Here is a 22,550-nt window from a genome sequence, read left to right as displayed (position 1 = left end):
AAATTCTGAAGGCTTTCTATAGGTATGTCAGGAATAAAAGAATGACTAGAGTAAGATTGGGGCCAATCAAGGATAGTAGGGGGAGGTTGTGCATGGAGTCAGAGGAAATAGGGGAAGCACTAAATGAATATTTTTCATAAGTATTCACACTGGAAAAAGACAATGCTGTAGAGGAGAATACTGAGATACAGGCTATTAGACTAGATGGGATTGAGGTTCACGTGGAGGTGTTAGCAATCCTGGAAAGTATGAAAATAGATAAGTCCCCCAGGCCAGATGGGATTTATCCTAGGATTCTCTAAGAAGTCAGGGAGGAGATTACAGAACGTTTGGTTTGATCTTTGTCGTCATTGTCTATGGGAATAATGTCAGAAGACTGGAGGATAGCAAATGTTGTTCCCTTGTTCAAGAAGGGGAGTAGAGACAACCCTGGTAATTTATAAACAAGTAAGCCTTACTTTTGTTGTGGGTAAAGTGTTGGAAAAGGTTATAAAAGATAGAATTTATAATCATCTAGAAAAGAATAAATTGATTAGGGATAGTCAACATGGTTTTGTGAAGGATAGGCCGTGCCTCACAAACCGTATTGAGTTCTTTGAAAAGGTGACCAAACAGGTGGATGAGAGTAAAGTGGTTAATGTGGTGGATATGGATTTCAGTAAGGCATTTGATAAGGTTCCCCATGGTAGGCTATTGCACAAAATGCATAGGCATTGAGGGTGATTTAGTGGTTTAGATCCAAAATTGGCTGGCTGAAAGAAGACAGAGTGTGGTGGTTGTTGGGAAATGTTCATTCTGGAGTTCAGTTACTGGTACAGTATTGCAAGGATCTGTTTTGCTGTCACTGCTGTTTGCACTTTTATAAAAGACTTGGATGAGAGTGTAGAAGGATGGGTTAGTAAATTTGCGGATGACATTAAGGTCGGTAGAGTTGTGGATAGTTCTGAAGGATGTTATAGGTTACAGAGGGGCATAGATAAGCTGCAGAGCTGGGCTGAGAGGTGGCAATTGAAGTATAATGTGGAAAAGTGTGAGGGATTTACTTTGGAAGGAGTAACAGGAATGCAGAGTACCGGGCTAATGGTAAGATTCTTGGTAGTGTAGATGAACAGAGAGATCTCTGGTGTCCCTGTACCTAGATCCCTGAAAGTTGCCACCCCAGATTGTTAAGAAGGCATACAATGTGTTAGTTTTTATTAGTAGAGGAATTGAGTTTCGAAGCCATGAGGTCATGCTGCAGCTGTACAAAACACTGGTTCAGCCACACTTGGAGTATTGTGTACAGTTCTGGTCACCGCATTACAGGAAGGATGTGGAAACTTTGAAAAGGTTTCAGAGGAGACTTACGAAGATGTTGCCTGGTATGGAGGGAAGGTCTTATGAGGAAAGGCTGAGGGACTTGAGGCTGTTTTCGTTCGAGACAAGGTTGAGACATGACTTAATTGAGACATATAAGATAATCAGTGGGTTAGATAGGTGGACAGTGAGAGCCGTTTTCCTCGGTTGGTGATTGCTAGCACGAGGAGACATAGCTTTAAATTGAGGGGTGATAGATATAGGACAAATGTCAGAGGTAGTTTCTTTACTCAGCATAGTAGGGGGATGGAATAGCCTGCCTGCAACTTTAAGAGCATTTAAATGGTCATTGGATAGACATATGGATGAAAATGGAATACTGTAGGTTAGATGGGTTTCAGATTGGTTTCACAGATCAGCACAATATCGAGGGCCGAGAGGCCTGTACTGTGGTGTAATGTTCTGTGTTCTATGTTTACTGCAGTTTGAGCACCATCTTCAAAGAGAGAAACAGAGTTAACATTTCAGAAACAACAACAGAACTTGCTGGAAAAGCTCAGCAGGTCTGGCAACATCTGTGAAGAGGAATCAGTTAACGTTTCAGGCCAAGTGACCCTTCCTCAGGACTGATGGTAGCCAAGAAAATGACAATTTTTATGCAGGACATAGGGTGGGCATTGGGGTAAGGAGCAAATGAGAGGTGGTGATGGAGTCCAAAAAGGGAGAAGAACAGTTTTGACAGACAAAAGAATGGATAACGATCTAGCTAAGAGGGTGAAAAGCTGTCAATGGAGACTGTTAGTGGCTGACAATGTAATAGCAGACTGTGTGATCACAAGGCGTGGTGTGTGGGGCACAGGAGAGTTCAAGCCCTCAAGTTATTGAACTCTATATTGACTCTGGAGGTCTGCAGGGTCCCCAAGTGGAAGCTTATGCTGAGCGTCGCTGGAGATGTTGGCCAGGGAACACTGGTGTGCTGAAGAGTGTTCTGCAGCCCTCTGGACTTAATATCACGTTCAATATCTTTCAGGCTTGAACTCTCCTGTGTCTCAGCCCCCACCCCCCACACACTAGGCCTTATGATCACATAGTCTGCCATTACATACAACCCATTGTCAGCCACTAACAGTCTCCATTAATGGCTATTTACCCTCCGAGCCTGATCACTATCCACTCCTTTGTCTGTCCAGCTGTTCTTCTGTCTCTCTTAGGGCTGTTTCCTCATCTATTATTCATGCTTTACCCTCCCCCCCCACTCTATTTTCTGCATAAAAACCATATCTTCTGAGCTACCATTGGTTCTGAGGGAGGGTCACTTGACCTGAAATGTTAACTGTTTTCTCTTCACAGATGCTGCCAGACCTGCTGAGTTTTTCAGTGTTTGTTTCAGATTTTCAGCATCAGTACTTTGATTTTATCTCTGGACGTGATATCACACGCTTTGATTTCTTCTCTCTGTCTTAGAAATATATTGGACTTGTAAAATTACTCATTTTGCATCTATGAGAAAATTTGCTGCAGAAGGTAACCAAGAGAATTGCGCAGCATTGAAGAAACCACATCTAGCAGAGATAAAGTATCCAGCAAATTTGAGAGACATTCTGAGGGTTTGCTAAGCACCTTATGTAATGCATAATATATTCACCAAAAGTCCTGGTCAGTAAAGTTGGTGTATGTGTGTGCTACATGTCTGAAAGGTTCACTTTTCACTTAATGGTTCTTGAAGGTACCAATATTAATCAAACACAGACTTTCTTAAGCATATATCCTTCATTTTAATAAAGGATTCTGCAATGGACAGTTAAAGCAGTGATGTATTACTGCTCATTGGACTCTGGTTTCAATAATAGCTGTCTTAACACTGGGAAGAAAAGGGCTGTAAATACATAGAGTCACAGAGATGTGCAGCATGGAAACAGACCCTTCGGTCCAACCCGTCCATGCCAAGCAGATATCCCAACCCAATCTAGTCCCACCTGCAAGCACCCGGCCTATATCCCTCCAAACCCTTCCTATTCATATACCCATCCAAATGCCTCTTAAACGTTGCAATTGTACCAGCCTCCCCCACATCCTCTGGCAGCTCATTCTCTACACGTACCACCCTCTGCGTGAAAAAGTTGCCCCTTAGTCTCTTTTATAACTTTCCCCTCTCACCCTAAACCTATGCCCTCTAGTTCTGGACTCGCCGATCCCAGGGAAAAGACTTTGTCCATTTATCCTATCCACGCCCCTCATAATTTTATAAACCTCTATAAGGTCACCCCTCAGCCTCCGACGCTTCAGGGAAAACAGTCCCAGCCTGTTCAGCCTCTCCCTGTGGCTCAAATCCTCCTACCCTGGCAACATCCTTGTCAATCTTTTCTGAACCCTTTCAAGTTTCACAACATCGTTCCGATAGGAAGGAGACCAGAATTGCACACAATATTCCAACAGTGGCCTAACCAATGTCCTGTACAGACGTAACATGACCTCCCAACTCCTGTACTCGATACTCTGACCAATAAAGGAAAGCATACCAAACGTCGACTTCACTATCCTGTCTACCTGTGACTCCACTTTTAAGGAGCTATGAACCTGCACACCAAAATCTCTTTGTTCAGCAACACTCCCTAGGACCTTACCATTAAGTGTATAAGTCCTGCTAAGATTTGCCTCCCAAAATGCAGCACCTTTCATTTATCTGAATTAAACTCCATCTGCCACTTCTCTGCCCATTGGCCCATCTGGTCCAGATCCTGTTTTAATCTGAGGTAACCCACTTCGCTGTCCACTACACCTCCAATTTTGGTGTCATCTGCAAACTTACTAACTGTTCCTCTTATGCTCGCATCCAAATCATTTATGTAAATGACAAAAAGTAGAGGACCCAGCACCGATCCTTGTGACACTCCACTGGTCACAGGCCTCCAGTCTGAAAAACAACCCCCCCCCACACCATCCTCTGTTTTCTACCTTTGAGCCAGTTCTGTATTCAAATGATTAGTTCTCCCTATATTCCATGAGTTCTAACCTTGCTAATCAGTCTCCCATGGGGAACCTTGTTGAATGCTTTACTGAAGTCCATATAGATCACATCTACTGCTCTGCCCTCATCAATCTTCTTTGTTACTTCAAAAAACTCAATCAAGTTTGTGAGACATGATTTCCCACGCACAAAGCCATGTTGACTATCCCGAATCAGTCCTTGCCTTTCCAAATACATGTACATCCTGTCCCTCAGGATTCCCTCCAACAACTTGCCCACCACCGAGGTCAGGCTCACTGGTCTATAGTTCCCTGGCTTGTCTTTATCGCCCTTCTTAAACAGTGCCACCACATTTGCCAACCTCCAGTCTTCCAGCACCTCACCTGTGACTATCGATGATACATGTGGGTGGCACAGTGGCACAGTTGTTAGCACTGCTGCCTCACAGCGCCAGAGACCCAGGTTCAATTCCCGCCTCAGGCGACTGACTGTGTGGAGTTTGCACGTTCTCCCCGTGTCTGCGTGGGTTTCCTCCGGGTGCTCCTGTTTCCTCCCACAGTCCAAAGATGTGCAGGTCAGGTGAATTGGCCATGCTAAATTGTCCGTAGTGTTAGGTAAGGGGTAAATGTAGGGGTATGGGTGGTTTGCGCTTTGGCGGGTCGGTGTGGACTTGTTGGGCCGAAGGGCCTGTTTCCACACTGTTATCTAATCTAAAAATATCTCAGCAAGAGGCCCAGCAATCACTTCTCTAGTTTCCCACAGAGTTCTCGGATACTCCTGATCAGGTCCTGGGGATTTATCCACCTTTAATCGTTTCAAGACATTCAGCACTTCCTCCTCTGTAATCTGGACATTTTGCAAGATGTCACCATCTATTTCCCGACAATCTATATCTTCCATATCCTTTTCCAGAGTAAATACTGATGCAAAATATTCATTTAGTATCTCCCCCATTTTCTGTGGCTCAATACAAAAGCTGCCTTGCTGATCTTTGAGGGGCCCTATTCTCTCCCAAGTCGCCCTTTTGTTCTTAATATATTTGTAAAAACCTTTGGATTCTCCTTAAGTCTATTTGCCAAAGCTATCTCATGTCCCCGTTTTGCCCTCCTGATTTCCCTCTTAAGTATACTTCTACTTTCTTTTTACTCTTCTAAGGATTCCCTCGATCTATCCTGTCTATACCTGACATATGCTTCCTTCTTTTTCTGAACCAAACCCTCGATTTCTTTAGTCATCCAGCCATCCCTATACCTACCAGCCTTCCCTTTCACCCTGACAGGAATATGCTTTCTCTGGATTCTTGTTATCTCATTTCTGACGGCTTCCCATTTTCCAGCCATCCCTTTACCTGCGAACATCTGCCTCCAATCAACTTTTGAAAGGTCTTGCCTAATACCGTCAAAATTGGCCTTTCTCCAATTTAGAACTTCAACTTTTAGATCTGAAGATGTTTGTTTTAGTGAATATCTAATTGCATGACCATTTTTGATGTTACATTTTGAGAATGCAATTAAAGTCATTTACAGGACATTTTTCTTAAGTGCTAATAATGAATATTAAGCATATAGTATTTTTTCTAAAAGCTTTCATTCTAATTTTGGCTTGGAATGAAAATACTTCCTATATGAAATCCGACAACATTTTGGATTTGATGTCAAATGTGGTGGTCCTAAACCTTGCGAGATTTATTTATTTTGCCTGACTTCCTCCTTTTGATTTTTAATAATTATTTTTCCCAGGTGAGAAATAAAGTGTTAACAGTGTGCATGTATCCTTTGCAAACCTCTTCCCGCCCAATGCACCTCTATTTCCTCCTTTTGAGAAGCTTCTTGAAATCTACCTCAATTGCTGTGATATCGTTTATGAGGTTTAGTTTCAATGTTATTTGTTAACACTTTTATGAAGTGCCATGTGATCTTTTATTACATTAAAGATACTGTGTAAATACCATTATTTTTCTTGTAATCTTTCAACCACTTTGGTACAGGCTTAAACTATGAGGTTAATTTGAACAGTCTTCAAATACACAACCCGATTTTATGATGCAAACAAAGGTATGTTTTATAAACCTGTGTGTAATTGCAGTGAACAGCTTAGTTTTTATAGTGAGGCTTTTATTACACTTGCTTCTTTCAGAGATCAATAGATGGCTCAGCGCTGTCAAATCCAACACCAGTTTTGAAACAATGGTTGAGAAATAATTAAAGAAACTCCAAAAGGCTTTGTGCATTAGACAGATTATAAATGTATTTAATTAATGCAGTAGTGTAGCATAATGCTAATGTTTTAAAGGATTTAACTTCTATTTTTACTCAACTTGTGTTTTCACAATTTTACAATTTTTGGTAAATTTACAGTTGTAGAAGGATGTTTGTTACAATTGATCGTGTACAGTTCCAAGTAATGGTACCTGTGTTTGTCCAGTTGTTGAATGTCTAATCATAACAAGGAGAACGGTCAAGTGGGTTCCCATGAAGTTGAAATGGCTTCAGTACAATGACCTATAATAATAGGTTAAAGTAATGCTCCATGCACACTTGATGATTCCCATTCTTTTGGCTCTTGAAAGTTTTTTAATAATGTGGCTGGTTTGAAACATGTGTAGAAACCCATTGTATGATGAGTCTCAAAGTAAATGTGAAATTTATGAGTAGAATTTCTGACTGGCTCTTATGAAGTGGGGATTCCCCTTAGACCATTAGTGATGATTTTCTGGTCCAACTTGCTTTTTCCTAGAAAATGGAAAAAGTAACAATTATCCAGTTTTGTTTACATGATTTATTTCTGTGCATGATTTATTTTTTCAAAAATGGCAATAATCAGTACTTTCAGTAAAACTGATAGTGATAGTTAAGTATACCGATGCAAGATGGATTTTGGCCTGTAAATAGGCCTAACCCTCATCACCATCTGAGGAAGGGAATGGAATACATCTTTCTACAGTGTAGTATTTCCTGTCTAGGCTCCTAATGGCAATGCTGTTCTCGTGCTTCAGAATTTGTCAGGTTACAAGTAATAATGGCATCTTGTGCTAAGAAATAGTCGTGCAGCATGGAAACAGACCCTTTGATCCAACTATGTTCCCAAACTAAATTAGTCTTATGTCCCTGCATTTGGCCCATCGCCCTCTAAACCTTTTTCATTTACGTACTTATCCAAATGTTTTGGACTTAAACTTGATTGAGAATGTGAGTTTGCTATGTGGTAACAAAGTATGAAAGAAGAATACTAGTCATTGCATTGATGTATCTTCCTTTATCTTTTCCAGATTCTGAAACTTTGGAAACCAGTAATACTCTAATCAGTGACAGTTGGTAACTGTACAGCTTCTTGAAGAACCTGCCATTCTGACCAACATGTAACAGTCACGATTTGTCCTTGATTGGTGGTGAAAGATGACGTCTTTACAGTTTGGCCATTGGTCCTAGTATAATGGTTTATTCTCCACTTTTGACTGCACATGCAGGGACCTCAAATAGCACAATTGTCAATTCTGAACATACCTATTTCAACTCTTCAGCACATGCTGTAATTCACAATGAGATGGAACTCTCTGTTGCTGAAGGATCTGCCACTTACAAAACTGCAGAAGGTAATTCCATGGAAAACAGCACAGCAATTCCCACTCAGTCAGTCTATGGGGGGATAGGCCTTCCTGTGCAGATCTTCCTTTCTGCCGTTCTAGTGGTAATAGCTTTAATTTCTTTCCTGGGAAACTTTATTGTCTGTCTCATGGTCTATCAGAAAGCAGCCATGCGATCAGCTATTAATATCCTTCTGGCGAGTTTAGCCTTTGCAGACATGATGCTTGCTGTAATGAATATGCCCTTTGCGCTCATCACTGTTAATACTACACATTGGATCTTTGGTGATATTTTTTGCAGAGTGTCTGCCATGTTTTTCTGGCTTTTTGTGATAGAGGGAGTTGTTATCTTGCTTATAATTAGCATTGATCGCTTTCTCATCATAGTTCAACGTCAAGACAAATTGAACCCCTATCGTGCTAAGCTGCTCATTGCCATCTCATGGGGTATGGCTTTTTGTATGGCCTTTCCCCTTGCCGTTGGTAGTCCACATCTGCCAGTGCCACCTCGCGCTCCACAGTGCGTATTTGGATATTCTACAGATTCTGGTTATCGGGCTTATGTTTTGTTAATAATAATTATGTTCTTCTTCATCCCATTCATGCTGATGTTGTACTCTTTCATGGGTATCCTCAACACGGTCCGGCATAATGCCATTCGGATCCATAGCAGCTCAGATAGCATTTGTTTGGGCCAAGCCAGTAAGCTTGGACTCATGAGCCTGCAGAGACCCTGCCAACTAAGCATTGACATGAGCTTCAAAACACGTGCCTTCACTACCATCCTGATCCTCTTCATTGTCTTCACCTTCTGCTCAGCGCCATTCACCACATACAGCCTTGTTTCTACTTTCAGCAGTAGTTTTTATCATAAAGGTAACTTTTTTGAGATAAGCACGTGGCTCCTTTGGTTAACCTACCTCAAATCTGCACTCAACCCATTAATTTACTATTGGAGGATTAAAAAATTCCGTGATGCTTGCTTAGAGCTGATGCCAAAAACCTTTAAGTTCTTGCCACAGCTGCCAGGACGTACTAGAAGGCGAATTCGTCCAAGTGCCATTTACGTTTGTGGAGAGCATCGATCTGTGGTTTAAGATAGAAGACCTGATATTTTGTTTTAAATATCTTCTTTACTGCCATCACACAACTTGCCAATTAATTTCCCCAAGATTTCCTCCTTCTTAAAAACACAAAATTTTAAATATAGATGGAGCTACATTCTCTGTAGTTGCAAACATTTCTTTAAAATAGTGAATGAATGTTTTTACTGTGTAAATTTGAAACTAATACCCGTGCAATTTGTATACTTTTTGGATACTTTGTAAAATTCAGTCAAGCTCTGCTTCAAAGCTTGTGAATTGTTGTTCATTGGTTTGATGCTGCTAACTTTAGTGAGAATGTGCAATTCAGTGTCTTGTGTTCTGACCACTAAATGGACTGACCTTTATTATTAATATTAATTAAGCACAATTGACCTCTCAGGCTATATAAAGACAAAAATGAGCACTATATGTTAACTACTTTATTTCTGATTTTCCCTGGAAGAAACAAAAAATGCTTGGTTTATGAAATTATTTTAAGAACTAGAGATCATTTGGTCTGCTGCTGTGCAATTGAGAATTGATATTTAACACAACGTAATACATGTAGTTAGCTTGTTTCACTGTAACGCATAAGAATAACTTTATTTTTACATAGAACTGCTTGAATGAGTGTTTTATTGCCAACTTGGTCCATGCAGTACACTCAGGGAATAATGAATTTATTATGAAGAATTATCCAATTTTCAGTTCTGGTGTGGGTTGATTTTGCTTAAAAATCATGTGGTTCTGTACATTTGCATAAATATCAGTAATAACTTAAAGATACATATACTCTGGAAATATGTAAAAGAGAATTGTGGTTTAAAATGTTTCTTTATTCAGAGCAAAGAAGAGCTTTCTTAGTCTATATTGTGTTGGATAGTGTTTTATTATCTGTAGTAATTTACATATTTGGTTTCCAAGATTATGCTGAAAACACCGTTATTATTAATAATGACAAGTTATATTTGTGCTTTCTCTTAAGCAGCACAAGTTGGCCTGTGCAGTTAGGAATGATTGTCTTTTGATTAAAAGTGAGGGCAGAACTTTGGTAACCTTGCTTGTAAATTCCAAGTACAGAATGTAATCAATTTTTAAAATTTTAATTAGTTTCATTTCTGTGTGATCCATATTTCTTTGAGAGTTTTCAATAGATCAATTTATATTGTTTTGTAATTGCATGCACATACAAACTTAATGTTTGAAACTGATTTCTGGATGGTCCTTACTAGATACTTTGTGCTGTGATCACTTGCTTAGCAGGGACCAATCAACTCTGCAATATTACGTTCCTGAACAAATAGCAGACATTAAAGAAAGAAAGGAAAATAAAGAATTGCATTCATATGGCACTTGTCATTGCCTCAGGACCTCCAAAAGTATTTGCAACCAATTAAATACTGTTAAACAAAAAGTGAAAAACCGTGGATGCTGGAAATATGAAACAAAAACAGAAATTGCTTGAGAAACTCAACAGATCTGACCGCATCTGTGAAGAGAAAGCAGAGTCAATGTTTTGGGTTCTGTGACTATTCTTCAGAATTCGGTTCAGAAATTCTGTTGAGTTTCTCCAGCAATTTCTGTTTTTGTTTAAGTACTTTTAAATATAGCCATTATTGTAGAAACTTCAGCATCTAATTTACACTTAGCAATGTCCCACATCAGTAATGGTGGTAATAACCAGAGAATCGGTTTCATTGAAGTTAATTGAGAAGCACAGGTGGGCCAGGCTGATGAACTGCCCTGCATTTCTGTAAATGGTAGCATGGGATCACGGGACAACAAACACGATCTTACTTTTATTTCCTGTCAGAAAGATAGTGTCTCCAATAATGCAGGAATCCCTCAATCTGTACTAAAATATCAGCCAAAATATTGTGCCCCACTGTAGAGTGGAACTTGCATGCACAACAGTCTGACTAGAGTTGCATATACAGCACTGAACCATAGTTGCCACTTGCACCAATGTGGAAAGTCTCACAAATATAAGTCATTCTAATTATTCATGCTTTGTAAAGGAATGTTCAAATAAGTCGGAATATTAACCAAGTTAGAAGTTTGACTCTGGCTAAGCCTTAGGCTATTGGACGAATCTAAGAATCAACCTGTGAGCATTCTGCTCCAGAGAGGTTATTATATGAATCCCAATCAGTACTTTGCGTTAATCCCCAATTCTATGGAAGCTGTAAATTTAAACACAAAGTCATGAAAATAATAGTGGTATTGCTATGACATATCTTCCATAAAACTCTTGTTTCTAATCTCTTGCTGGAACCAGTTATCTCAGTCAGCTGGGGGTCTAGTTTTTTGAGTAGTTCTTTACATGGCTGGGAGAACATTGTGGGATGTTAACTTCTACCCATCCTCAACCCTATTGAAGAAACCAGTAAGTGTGGCTGAAGACTCCCAGGTACGTTAGTTGCTGGGCCTGGAAATAAATTGTTAATGCCCTCATACAGAAGACTACCTTGAAGTCTTATTTTAAACAAAAAGCTTTATTTTTATTCTTTCATTGGATGTGAGCAAGGCCAGTGTTTGTTACCTATCCCTGGTAACCTTTTGAAAATGTGATCGTAAGCTGTCGCCTTGAGTGACTGTAGTTGGTGAAGTTAAAATATTTCCACAGTGCTAGTAAGGAGAGAGTTCCAGGATATTGGCACAGTGACAATGAATGCATAGTGACATTGTTCCAAGTGGGATGGTGTGTGACTTGGAGTGGGGCTTGCAGACAGTGGTGTTCCCATGCATCTGTTTCTCTGTTCCATCTAGGTAATGGAGCTTGTGGGATTGGTAGGTGATGTTGAAGGTACTTGGTGAACTGCTGCAGTGCATTTTGTAGATGGTACCGCTTCTGTGAATTGATGTTGGAGACTGAATGTTTAAATTGGTGGATAGAGTTCAGATCATGTCAGTGGTTTTGGCTTAAATGGTATTGAACAGCTAGATATAAAAGAGACCTACGGGGCAACGTTTTCACACTGAGGGCGGTACGTGTATGGAATGAGCTGCCAGAAGAAGTGGTGGAGGCTGGTACAATTGCAACATTTAAAAGGCATTTGAATGGGTATATGAATAGAAAGAGTTTGGAGGGATATGGGCCAGATGCTGGCAGGTGGGATTAGATTGGGTTGGGATGCTTGTTCGGCATGGACGGGTTGGACCGAAGGGTCTGTTTCCATGCTGTACATCTCTATTACTCTATGACCAGTCACATCAAGATACGTTGAGAGAATTCCATTCCTGACTTGTAGATTGCGACATGCTTTAGAGTGCCAGGAGCAGCATTTCCAAACTCTGATCAGCTTTGGTAGCCACAGAATGTCCAAGGTGTGGAAATCAACAATAGCAATGTGATTGAAATTTGAGGAGAAATCATCAGATTCTTTCTTGTTGGAAATGGTCATTGCCTGGCCATTTGTGGCATGAATGTTACTTGCCAATTATCACCCCCAAGCTTGAATGCAGTCCAGGTTTTGCAGCATTTGAATAGGGACTGCATCAGTAATGCTCCTTGAATGCTGTCTGAACTGCTGTGTTCTTCCAGCACCACTAATCCAGAATCCACTGCATCAGTATCTGAGGAGTCCCAACTGGAGTTGAACATTGTTCGGTTGTTAGTGAATAGCCGCATTGCTGACCTTAAAATGGAGCTTAGCTGAAAATGGTTGGGCCTTGGTCACTACCCGAAGGAATTCCTGCAGACGATGTCCTGGGACTGTGATGGTTGACTTTCCAACAACCAAAATTTGTGTTCAACTTGTCTCAAACTCAAGTTGGAGTGATTGTCATTCTATTGTCATTGAATTTAGTTTTGCCAGGGTTTCTTAATGGCATACTCAATCAAGTGCTGCCTTGAGTCATTTACATCATACTTACCTCTTGAGTTCAATTCTTTTGACCATGTTTCTGGAGGAGATGGTAGTCTATTTTAGTGGTCATGCCACTGGCCTCATAATCCAGAGATCCAAGATAATGCTACGGGGGCATGGGTTCAATTCCCCTGATAGACGTCTTGCGGAATTTAAAATCAATGAATAAATCTGATATATAAAGCTGGATACAGCAATGGCAACTATGACAACTATTGATAGTCAAAAAAAAATTCTGGTTCACTAACGTCCTTCACACAATGAAATATGCCATCCATGCAAGCTGTGAGCTACATGTGACTCCAGATCCACACAGCTAACTTGAATGCCTTCCAGAATGGTTGAGCAAGCCATTCAGTTCAAGGGTAATTAAGCATGGGGAAAACATGCGAGCTTTGCCAGAGATACCAACATCCTATAAACTAATATCAAAAAATGGACCAAGACACTAATAAAGTCAGGAGCCAAATCAGCCCTGGCAAAAAATAAATAACCAGAGCTTTGTTGGACAGATTGTTGCTGAGTAATTGCAGTTTGATAACATTGTCAAAGATGCCTTTACTGATGATTGAGAGTAGGCATTGACTGAATTGGACAGGACATACCTGGAAAGTGTTACACATTGCTGGGTCAATGCCACCATTATGAGATTGCAATATGTGACTTTTGGCAGCCTGTGTGATTTCAGTCACACAAGAATTAAGTGCTGTTGTGATCTTGACTGCAGCAGGCATTGCAGTGTTAGATGTGCTGCAATGTCTGGGTCTTTGTGTCAGAACAGAAACAGAAACAGACCCTTCAGTCCAACCAGTCCATGCCGAACATAATCCCAAGCTATATCAATCCCATTGCCTGCTCCTGGACCCATATCCCTCCAAATCCTTCCTATTCATATACTTAACAAAGTGTCTTTGAAATCTTGTAACTGTGCCCACATCCACCACTTTCTGAACAAGTTCATTCCACACACGAATCACCCTCTGTGTAAAAACAAATTTGCACCTCATGTCTTTTTTGAATCTCTCTCCTCTCATCTTAACAATATGCCCCTTAGTCTTGAGATCCCCCACCCTAGGGAATACACACCTGCCATTAATCCCATTTATACCGCTCATGATTTTATAAACCTCTATAAGGTCACCTCTCAGCCTCGTGTGCGCGAGTAAAAAAAAAACCCAGCCTATTCAGCCTTTCTTTATAACTCAAGCCTTCCATACCTGGCATAACCTTGGTAAATCTCTTCTGAACCCTCTCAAACTTAATAATATCCTTCCTATAACAGGGCAACCAGAACTGGACAGAGTACTCCAGAAGAGGCCTCACCAATGACCTTAATATGACTTCCTAATTCTCCCACTACTCCTCATGCAGTGTGTTGGCAGCTCCAAGAAGATATTTATGACTCAACAGTCCTTTTCCCCTGCTGACAGTAATAATGTGTCCAGTATGGTAGTGACCAGCAGTCATTCATCTTGGCTGAAATCTTGATGTAATATCTAGGATAAACATAGATAGTGGTTGAAGTATTGACAAAGTCACCAAGAAAGTCTTTTGGTCTGTTTCAAAAAAACCCTTCTGAAATGGAATATAGTCAATTGGTGAGAAGATGGTGATACAATTGTGATGTCACTAGATTAGTAAGCTAGAGGTCCAGGCTATGGCTCTGGGGGCATGGGATTATTTCCCACCATAGCAGCTAGTGGAATTTGATTTCAGTTAAGAAATGCACAATATAAAGCTAGTTTTGGTGATGATGCACATTAAGCTATTGTTGATTGTCATAAAATCCATTTGATTCACTCATGCCATGTAGGGAAGGAAATTTGCCGTCCTTAACCTTGTTTGGCCTATGTGTAACTCCAGATCCTTAGCAATGTGGTTGGTCCCAAACTAATCATGGCTCTACAAAGCTACACAGTTCAAGGGCAATTAGACAAGGCTGGCGTTTTTTTAACCATCTCTCTGATGCCCACATCTTATGAGAGAATGCCAATCAGTAAGGGAACAGCGAAAGGCAAGAGTGGCTTTCAGCAATCTTCTGTGCTTTTTGAATACTACCAACCACCACTAGTAAGAACACCCATGTCACTAATTCAATATTTACATATAAAACCCATTAAAGGCAGCGCAAACTATCAAAATTGAGGGAATAGGATGGAAAGAGGGAAAGAGATGAAATCAAACTAGAGTTGGAGGGGAAAATAAAGCACTGTGTCCTGTAGTTCCTACCCCTCTCTAAAGGCTTCGAGAGCATTGATGGACATCACATGCTCTTTCTACAAGGACACCTAGGCACAAACATAATGACAGAAGACAGCAATCTTCTGCAACAACTGCTTTACTCCTTTTCAGCTCGTTACTATTATGTGTTCAACACCATTGATTTTAGGGTGGGGTTTTAAAAAAGAAATCATTCAGAGGTGTGTGAAAGCACCTCTAGGTAGAGAGAAAGGGATTATGCCTTACCAGTAAAATGGCATTCAACATCTTTAAAGAGCACCAACAGGCAATGTAATTGTCTTCTCAAAAGCTCTTCCGAGCAAGTATTCCAGGTCTTTGACCATAATAGGATCTTGCAGTAAATTCAATCCAAACTCTTCCATCTTGAGACACCCTCTTGGCTACTTTGGAAGCTTGATAGCCACTGAAATATTCAACCAAATTCTCACCATCAACTTTCTAAAAAGTAAGAATGTGGACATTGAAGGATCTAAGAAGAAAAATTGCTGGATGTAATGCTGAACTATGACATGATTCAAACTGTCCAAAAATGAATAAAAAAGGAGTAAACAGTATTGACTTTCCTACTGTATATTAACGGGCAAAGTTTTAAATAACATTTTGGATTTTAGTGTTAGGCTTATTGCAAAGGAAAGGATGATTGACCTCAGTAACATTTGATCCTTGAAGCCTGCTCCTCCAGTCAATAAGATTGTGGCTGATGGTTTTACAATTAAGTTTTTGAAAAGCTTGTTTTAAGGCTTTGAGGAATCAGCTGAAGGCATTTTCAAGACTTTGATATTACAAAAAGTATTTAATTGGTTGTAAACTGCTTTGGGATATTTCAAGGTCTTAAACACAAGTTGTTTCTCTGGTATAAACTGTAGACTTCAGTCAGTATAAAATAACAATGTACACTTGGTTTCAAATGCAATCAGGAAGTTAAAAAAAAATGTGACCCATAAGGGGAGTACGACCAAGGCATAAGGAGTACTACTTTAACTCCCTGGTAATCCTCTTTGCCTGAACTTGAAGGTCATGCATTCAAGCACTGACCTAGGTTATCATAAATTGAGGTACTGCAATGCCAAATATTCCATCTCTCTGGTGCGGTCTTGTCCACCTTCCTGGTTCCTGTGGCATTATCAGAAATCAGGAACAGGAAAATCATCCCAGTATCCTGACTAACAGGCTAGCAAAAGTAAATAAATTCAGTCTGCAAGAATTTGTGAAAGTTGATGACTGCATTTTACCTGTCTCACAACAATATATAATTAAGCAGTAATCAAAGTGATGAGTACATTGCACTGAGAAATTGAGACATTTCATGAAAGATGTGAACAAGAATAAGCTATGAAAATTCGGTCTACAAAAAATTGCAACACAGCCGTTGTCTAAAAGTATCTAAAATAAATAATATACTTCACTAATGGAAAAGTGATTACTTTTAGCATTTGATCCAGTTTCCATTTTTGCAACAACTAGGTTATGTTGCAATGGGATATTTGGAAAAGCAATGTCCACAAAATTATGAAAAATTGAAGAGGACTTCCAATATTAATTTGACAAAATTGTAAATCTGTTGTGAAGTTGAAATCTCTTTAAAGAAACTAGAGTATCAGATGCAAACAGTTCATTTCCAGATTCCCTTTTCTTTCTTTTAATTTTGAGGTCCTTGGCTACTCTTGCCATTGTCATTCTAGCTGTGAAGGCAAGAGATACACAGCATCGAGCTACCTGTTTAAAAAAAAGAATCTGCATTGTTATAGTGCCCATCATGATCACAGGATCATCCACAGTGCTTTATACCTAATAAAGTACTATTGAAGTTTATTTACTGTTGTGATGCAAAAAACACACCAGACAATGTGTGCACAGTAAGGTCCCATAAGTAATAATAAACCACATTATTAGATTATCTGCTTTGGTCATTAGTTAAGTAATAAATACTGTCGGGGACTCTGGGAGAATTTCCTCCATTCTCCTTCATGAGCTAATTTTCATCTTTCTTCTCTTAGAAACTTCCTTAGTAATGCACTGAAGTGTCAATCTTTTATCTATATACTTAAATTTCCAGTATGGGCTTGAGCCCAGGATCATTAGTGATGGCTTATGAAAATCAGTTTGCATCACAGTCAAAAGCTGAATTGAAGGAGGTTTTACAATTGATTTTATCCAAAAGACGTCACAAAAATGGAAATGAAATAAAATGAGAAGTGACTGTTGACCCTGAACCAAGGCTGTCAGGAAGCCATGTGAACCTTTAAAATTGATATTTGCTGCAAAATGTATTTTTTGAGTTTATAATACATTCATAGATCTGTATTATTTGTAGCATAAAATTGTTACTGTAGCAAAAAGAGGATTTGAATAGGGCTTTGAGCACAAGATGAATAATGTTGTAAAAACAAATTGCTTCACAACTTGGAAAAAGATTTTAGTTTAGTCCTTTTCAAATTAAACACAGTCTTCTTCCCTGGATGTATAATAGTATTATGTTGATGCCACTACAATATCTGGAATGGACTGAACAGTCTATTGGATATCACGATGGATCTCTGCTGTGTTTCATGTAGGAACCACCATTTGTACTTAATCGCTGGAGTTAGGTTCATCATGCAGTGGGACATAGTCAATAGCCAGGCTGTATTAAATCTTGCTTCCTCACAGTTTGAAGTTCCACATGTACAATGTAATATCTATGCATCTTTGCACATTGTTAAACTTTGAGTTTTTGCACATGACATTTTTGTTAGAGTTATTGTTGTAAATTAGTCCTTACACTGTAATTAGAATGTGACTTTTATCTGTACAATATCTATACAGTTGAACAACATTTATTGTCTTTCTTTTTCCATATGACTGAATAAACCACATGACCCAGACTGATGGTTTTAACAAATGTAGCTCAAAGAATGAATGCTATACCAAGTTGTGATTTGAACTATAAATGGCTAGATCTGTTTTATGGAATAGTACAGAGTTAACTGTATGGTTTTAAATACAAAATTGGATTTGCAGTAACTAGGAATATTTAAAAACAATGTTTTTTTTCCTGAGTAACAGCACAAATCTGAACCTTGAACCATAATCCTGAATGAGCATTGTGTAGTTGTTTGTACCACAGATCACTTCATCTGACCTATTAATTTATCATCTTCAGCGTGACTAATGATTTGGCATATGTTAGATGTATCACGTAAAAGATTAGTAAAAAAATCTATTCCTAAAGTCAGTAGGAACTCCAAAACAAATGTACTTTAAATTATTTGCTTTTAAATATACTGGATTGATCCCCTTACTATCATACGGGTTAATCTGCCCAAGATATCTGCATAATCAGCAGCTGTTTCCAATAAATAACATGAGCAAGCTACAATTACCCTATTAAAAAGGAAAAGAAACTGAAATGTTACAAATCTTAAATGAAAACACAAAATGCTTAACAAATACAGACTGTTAATAAGAATTATATGATGGAAATGTGCTAATCCATTTTTACTGACTTACACACACTGCCAGGTTTTGCTGAGCAAACTATCCAACAGTGTCTGCTGTCAGTTAAATCTAACCCTGTACTCTTGAACCAGAAAGTCTAGGTTCAATTGTCACCTACTGCAAGTATGTGTCGTAACATGTTTGTACAAGTTGATTAAAATTACCCTTCAGTTTAAAACAACTCTTCCCACTATGTTGCAAAATGTGCATTTTGTTCAGATAACTTTTCCTCTAGTGCTATTTACTAAAACTTGAGCAAGAAGGTATCTCCTTAACTAATTCATTTGAAAATTGTGAAATGAGCAGAAGAGGACTGAGAAGTTGAAGTAGGGATATTAATTAGAGACACAAATTGAATGTTAAATGGATTGCAGCAGGTCAAGACAGTTCACTACCATGTTCCCAAGGACAGGTAGGCAGGATAATAAATACTGACTGGGCTAGTGACACCCAATTCTCATGAATTAACTTTTTTAAAAAAAGTCAGGTACAGAAAGGGAGGGAAAGAAGGATGTTTAACAAAAAAAAAATCCAAGAAAATAAAACTTGAACAATTATTAATTTTACATTTGTGAAATATATACCAACCTGTAGTAGTGTGGCATGGCATTTAAGTTCTTTGGTACAAGAGAACTATTTTAAATGGTAAATCGGTGCTTATCCTCAATAACTAATTACACCTGTAATTACTAGGCATAAATATCTGTGAGTGTTTACTTTGTACCTACTGTGCAAATACAGCAACATCATGACTTCAGAGCATACTAATAGTGTGGCATCAACAAAGTACAGTTTCACAAAGTTAATGGTGCAATTTAGACAGCAACTTCTGGATATTCACATTTAACTTTGCCTCTGGCTCTTGTCTGAAGTAGTTGTACTATTTTTGGATAAGTCAGTAGCCTCTCCAATAACTTGACAGCAAAATCTGACCTTTTACTTCTATCTCATATTAATGTATGAATAACCCATCCTGATCAATTTTCTCAACCTGATTTTGATCCAGTGTGTACCTTGAACAGGAAGTACTAAATGAGAAAATCCATCAAGGGCACAAATACTTCACTTTTGTTATGCCATAAGATAGTTCACTAACCCTGACAGGAAACAGGAGCATTTGTTTTATTCATCTAGTATAACCTGGTGATGCAGCAATATTTAATGTGTCTTACTCATGTTCTTACATTACATATTACACATAGCAAGTAAATCTGCCTGTACACTGCACCAGTTATGTGCCTTAACTAAGAAAAATAGATAATTCTCTAAGCTTTGCTACTGAGAAGTTAAGTTGTTGCATTAAGGTAGTTTGCTCTATGGAAACAGAGACCATTCATGATTTACTTTGCAATTCTAGTGATAATGTGAATTTTGATGTAATAATACAGCAAACATTTCATATGACATTTAATGTTTTTGTTTAAAATGGTATATTGTGGCTATATTTAACAGATGATGTAATGAAGAGAGATTACTATGAATGGTAGCACTCTGCAGCCCAAAATAGCCAAGTTATTTAACTTGCAGAAGCTACTACGCATGCACTTTAAACCATTCTTGGGAAATATATCTATTTCATGTATCAAATGCATAGGGAATGGTACTGGATTTTCAAATGTTTTGTACCTGTATCATGTGCAGATTTTTAGTTTTAGACCCTAGAATGAGTAAAGTTTGGTCAGAATGCAATTCACATGAACTTACCAGGGTGCTTTTTGTATTCGTTGAATAGCAGCTGAATGTGCAAAAAATACATTTTTACTGCAGAACTACTTTGGAAAGATGTCACAATTTGATGTAAAGGCTGATTGCTTCAAAACTTTGAACTATTTTTATTTCTTCTTTTAGTTCCCTGAGAGACCCCAGCCTTTATTGTGAATACTAAATGATGTAGGTGTGCCATTCTTTCTTTTGAATTGAAATATATTGTATCGGTGCAGTGTAGAATCTTGTAGTTTACTCAATAATTCATTTAGATGTTACGAACAAAAATGACTAAGTTGCATGGGTTACCTCATCTTGATGAATTGTTTGTTTCTGTGACTTACAATAAAACAAATGTGATATTCTGCAAATTTTACTGTTTGCATTTCTTAATCACTATTTACATAACCACAAATGGAGACAGATAAGAGGGGTTATATTTCAGTTGGCATATCTATCCACAACACTACTTCATTTTGCCTCCATAGCTCATAGAAAGCCCTTTGTTTTGATCATTTGTGATGACCTCTGTGATATCAGTTCTATGGTTCCCTTTGACCTATTTGAACCTTTGTTTACTTGTTCCACTTTTTTATTTTAATTTGAAATAATTTTGTGGACCATCCTTTTTTGTATGATTTATTCATTCCAAGGATGTAAAGCTGAATTTCTTCTGCTTTATAAGCTCATCCTTAAGGCCTGTGATGCTAAGGTGGGTCTGGTTCTCTTTTCTGAACAATAGTTTGTGTCTTCAAAGTCTTCCCTTGTGGCTTGGTGGTTAGAAAATTGGAGAAAGCCCCATGTCCCTCTGTTAAAGACCAGAGGGATCAATTGCAAGTGGGAAGGGGAGCAGTAGAGGGAAGAAATCCTGACCCCTGAGAATTGCCAGCAAATCAGATGGTCAGCAGCTCACATTATTGGAAATATAACCAAGAGCAGTGGCAGCTGCAGATAGTGCACTTGCTATGAGCCAAGGATTTCTGAGGACCCAGGAAACAGGATTGTAAGGGTGAGATGGGAGTACCTGGGATCACTGAATTCAGAGGCTGAAAGGGGATGCAGAAAAAGGCATTGAGATGACTGAGCAGGCCCTTGCAAGTTCTGAAGTGTTCAATTGTCCTGATAACATAACACTCAACCAGGCACTGAGTGCTTTTGAACAAGGGACATCACTACCCCATGCCACACCTGACTTCCCCATCCAAGATAGAAGCAGATAGGTAATAGGGTATTCACTGTAAGGCCTCCTGCCTGAAAATGTCACCCTGTCTCCATACCTGCCTCTGGGTGAAGAAAAAGTGAGGACTGCAGATGCTGGAGATCAGAGTCGAGAGTGTAGTGCAGGAAAAGCATAGCAGGTCAGGCAGCATCTGAGGAGCAGGAGAGTTGACATTTTGGGCATAAGCCCTTCATCAGGAGGCCCTTCTGATGAAAGGCTTATGCCCAAAACGTTGATTCCCCTGCTTCTTGGATGCTGCCTGACCTGCTGTGTTTTTCATGCACCACACTCTGGATACTGACTGAAGGGAGATGTACATTGAGCCCTATGTTTGAGCTGACTTGAGCACAATGGAGCTTAAGCTTTACACTCAAGCATTCTGACATTGATTGATACACTACAGTATTTAGACACTCAAGAATGAAAGTCTACCTGAAACAAAAAAAACCCAAAAGAACTGCAGAAGCTGGAAATCAGAAAACCCCCCCAGAAATTGCTGAAAACATCAGCCGGTCTGGCAGCGCCTGTGGAGAGAAAGCAGAGTTAACATTTTGGGTCAAATGACCCTTTACAACAATTTTTAATTTTGTTTTTACTATACTGCATGTGCATTTCACCAGTTTCCTTGGTTACTTTAACAACATCCTTACCTTGTCATTTTTTTATTCTTATGTGTACGACTTTGCATTTATTATACATTAAGGTTTATTAGCTAGTTGTCTGGCTACTTAAATATTTATTCATTGCTAAAAACAGATTCGGAATGGCTCAGTGGTTAGCACTGCTGCCTCACAATGCCAGGGACCTGGGTGTGATTCCAGCCTTGGGCGACTTTTTGTGTGGAGTTTGCACATTCTCCCTGTGTCTGTGTGGGTTTCCTCCCACAAACCAGAGATGTGCAGGTTAGGTGAATTGGCCATGCTAAATTGCCCATAGTATTCAGGGATATGTAGGTTAGGTGCATTGGTCAAAGGTAGGTGTATGGATCTGGGTGGGTTAGTCTTCAGAGGGTCAGTGTGGACTTGTTGGGCCAAAGGGCCTGTTTCCACACTGTAGGGATTCTCAATGAGCTAAATGTCTTACTCCTGTGATCATTTTTAGCTCCTTA

The 22,550-nt window shown here is 39.2% G+C and overlaps 1 protein-coding gene across 5 annotated transcripts in view; it reads left to right on the top strand.

The window, feature by feature from the left end:
• The window catches only part of gpr63 (G protein-coupled receptor 63), a 161,376-nt gene extending 140,788 nt beyond the window's left edge, over positions 1-20,588 (top strand). For all 5 annotated transcript variants that reach the window (XM_087981496.1, XM_087981494.1, XM_043685367.2 and 2 more), the window contains one exon: positions 7,533-20,588. In XM_087981496.1, the coding sequence (XP_087837622.1) occupies positions 7,697-8,944 (1,248 nt within the window). In that variant the 5' untranslated portion in view covers positions 7,533-7,696 and the 3' untranslated portion in view covers positions 8,945-20,588. The remainder of the gene's footprint in view (positions 1-7,532) is intronic.
• Positions 20,589-22,550: the final 1,962 nt, after the last annotated feature.

Source organism: Chiloscyllium plagiosum, unplaced genomic scaffold (genome assembly GCF_037043375.1).
Source record: "Chiloscyllium plagiosum isolate Xiang-an unplaced genomic scaffold, Cpla_swu_hap1 HiC_scaffold_3, whole genome shotgun sequence".
NCBI lineage: Eukaryota > Metazoa > Chordata > Chondrichthyes > Orectolobiformes > Hemiscylliidae > Chiloscyllium > Chiloscyllium plagiosum.
The sequence above is the reverse complement of the archived record's forward strand: the minus strand, read 5'-3'. Positions and strand labels throughout refer to the sequence as shown.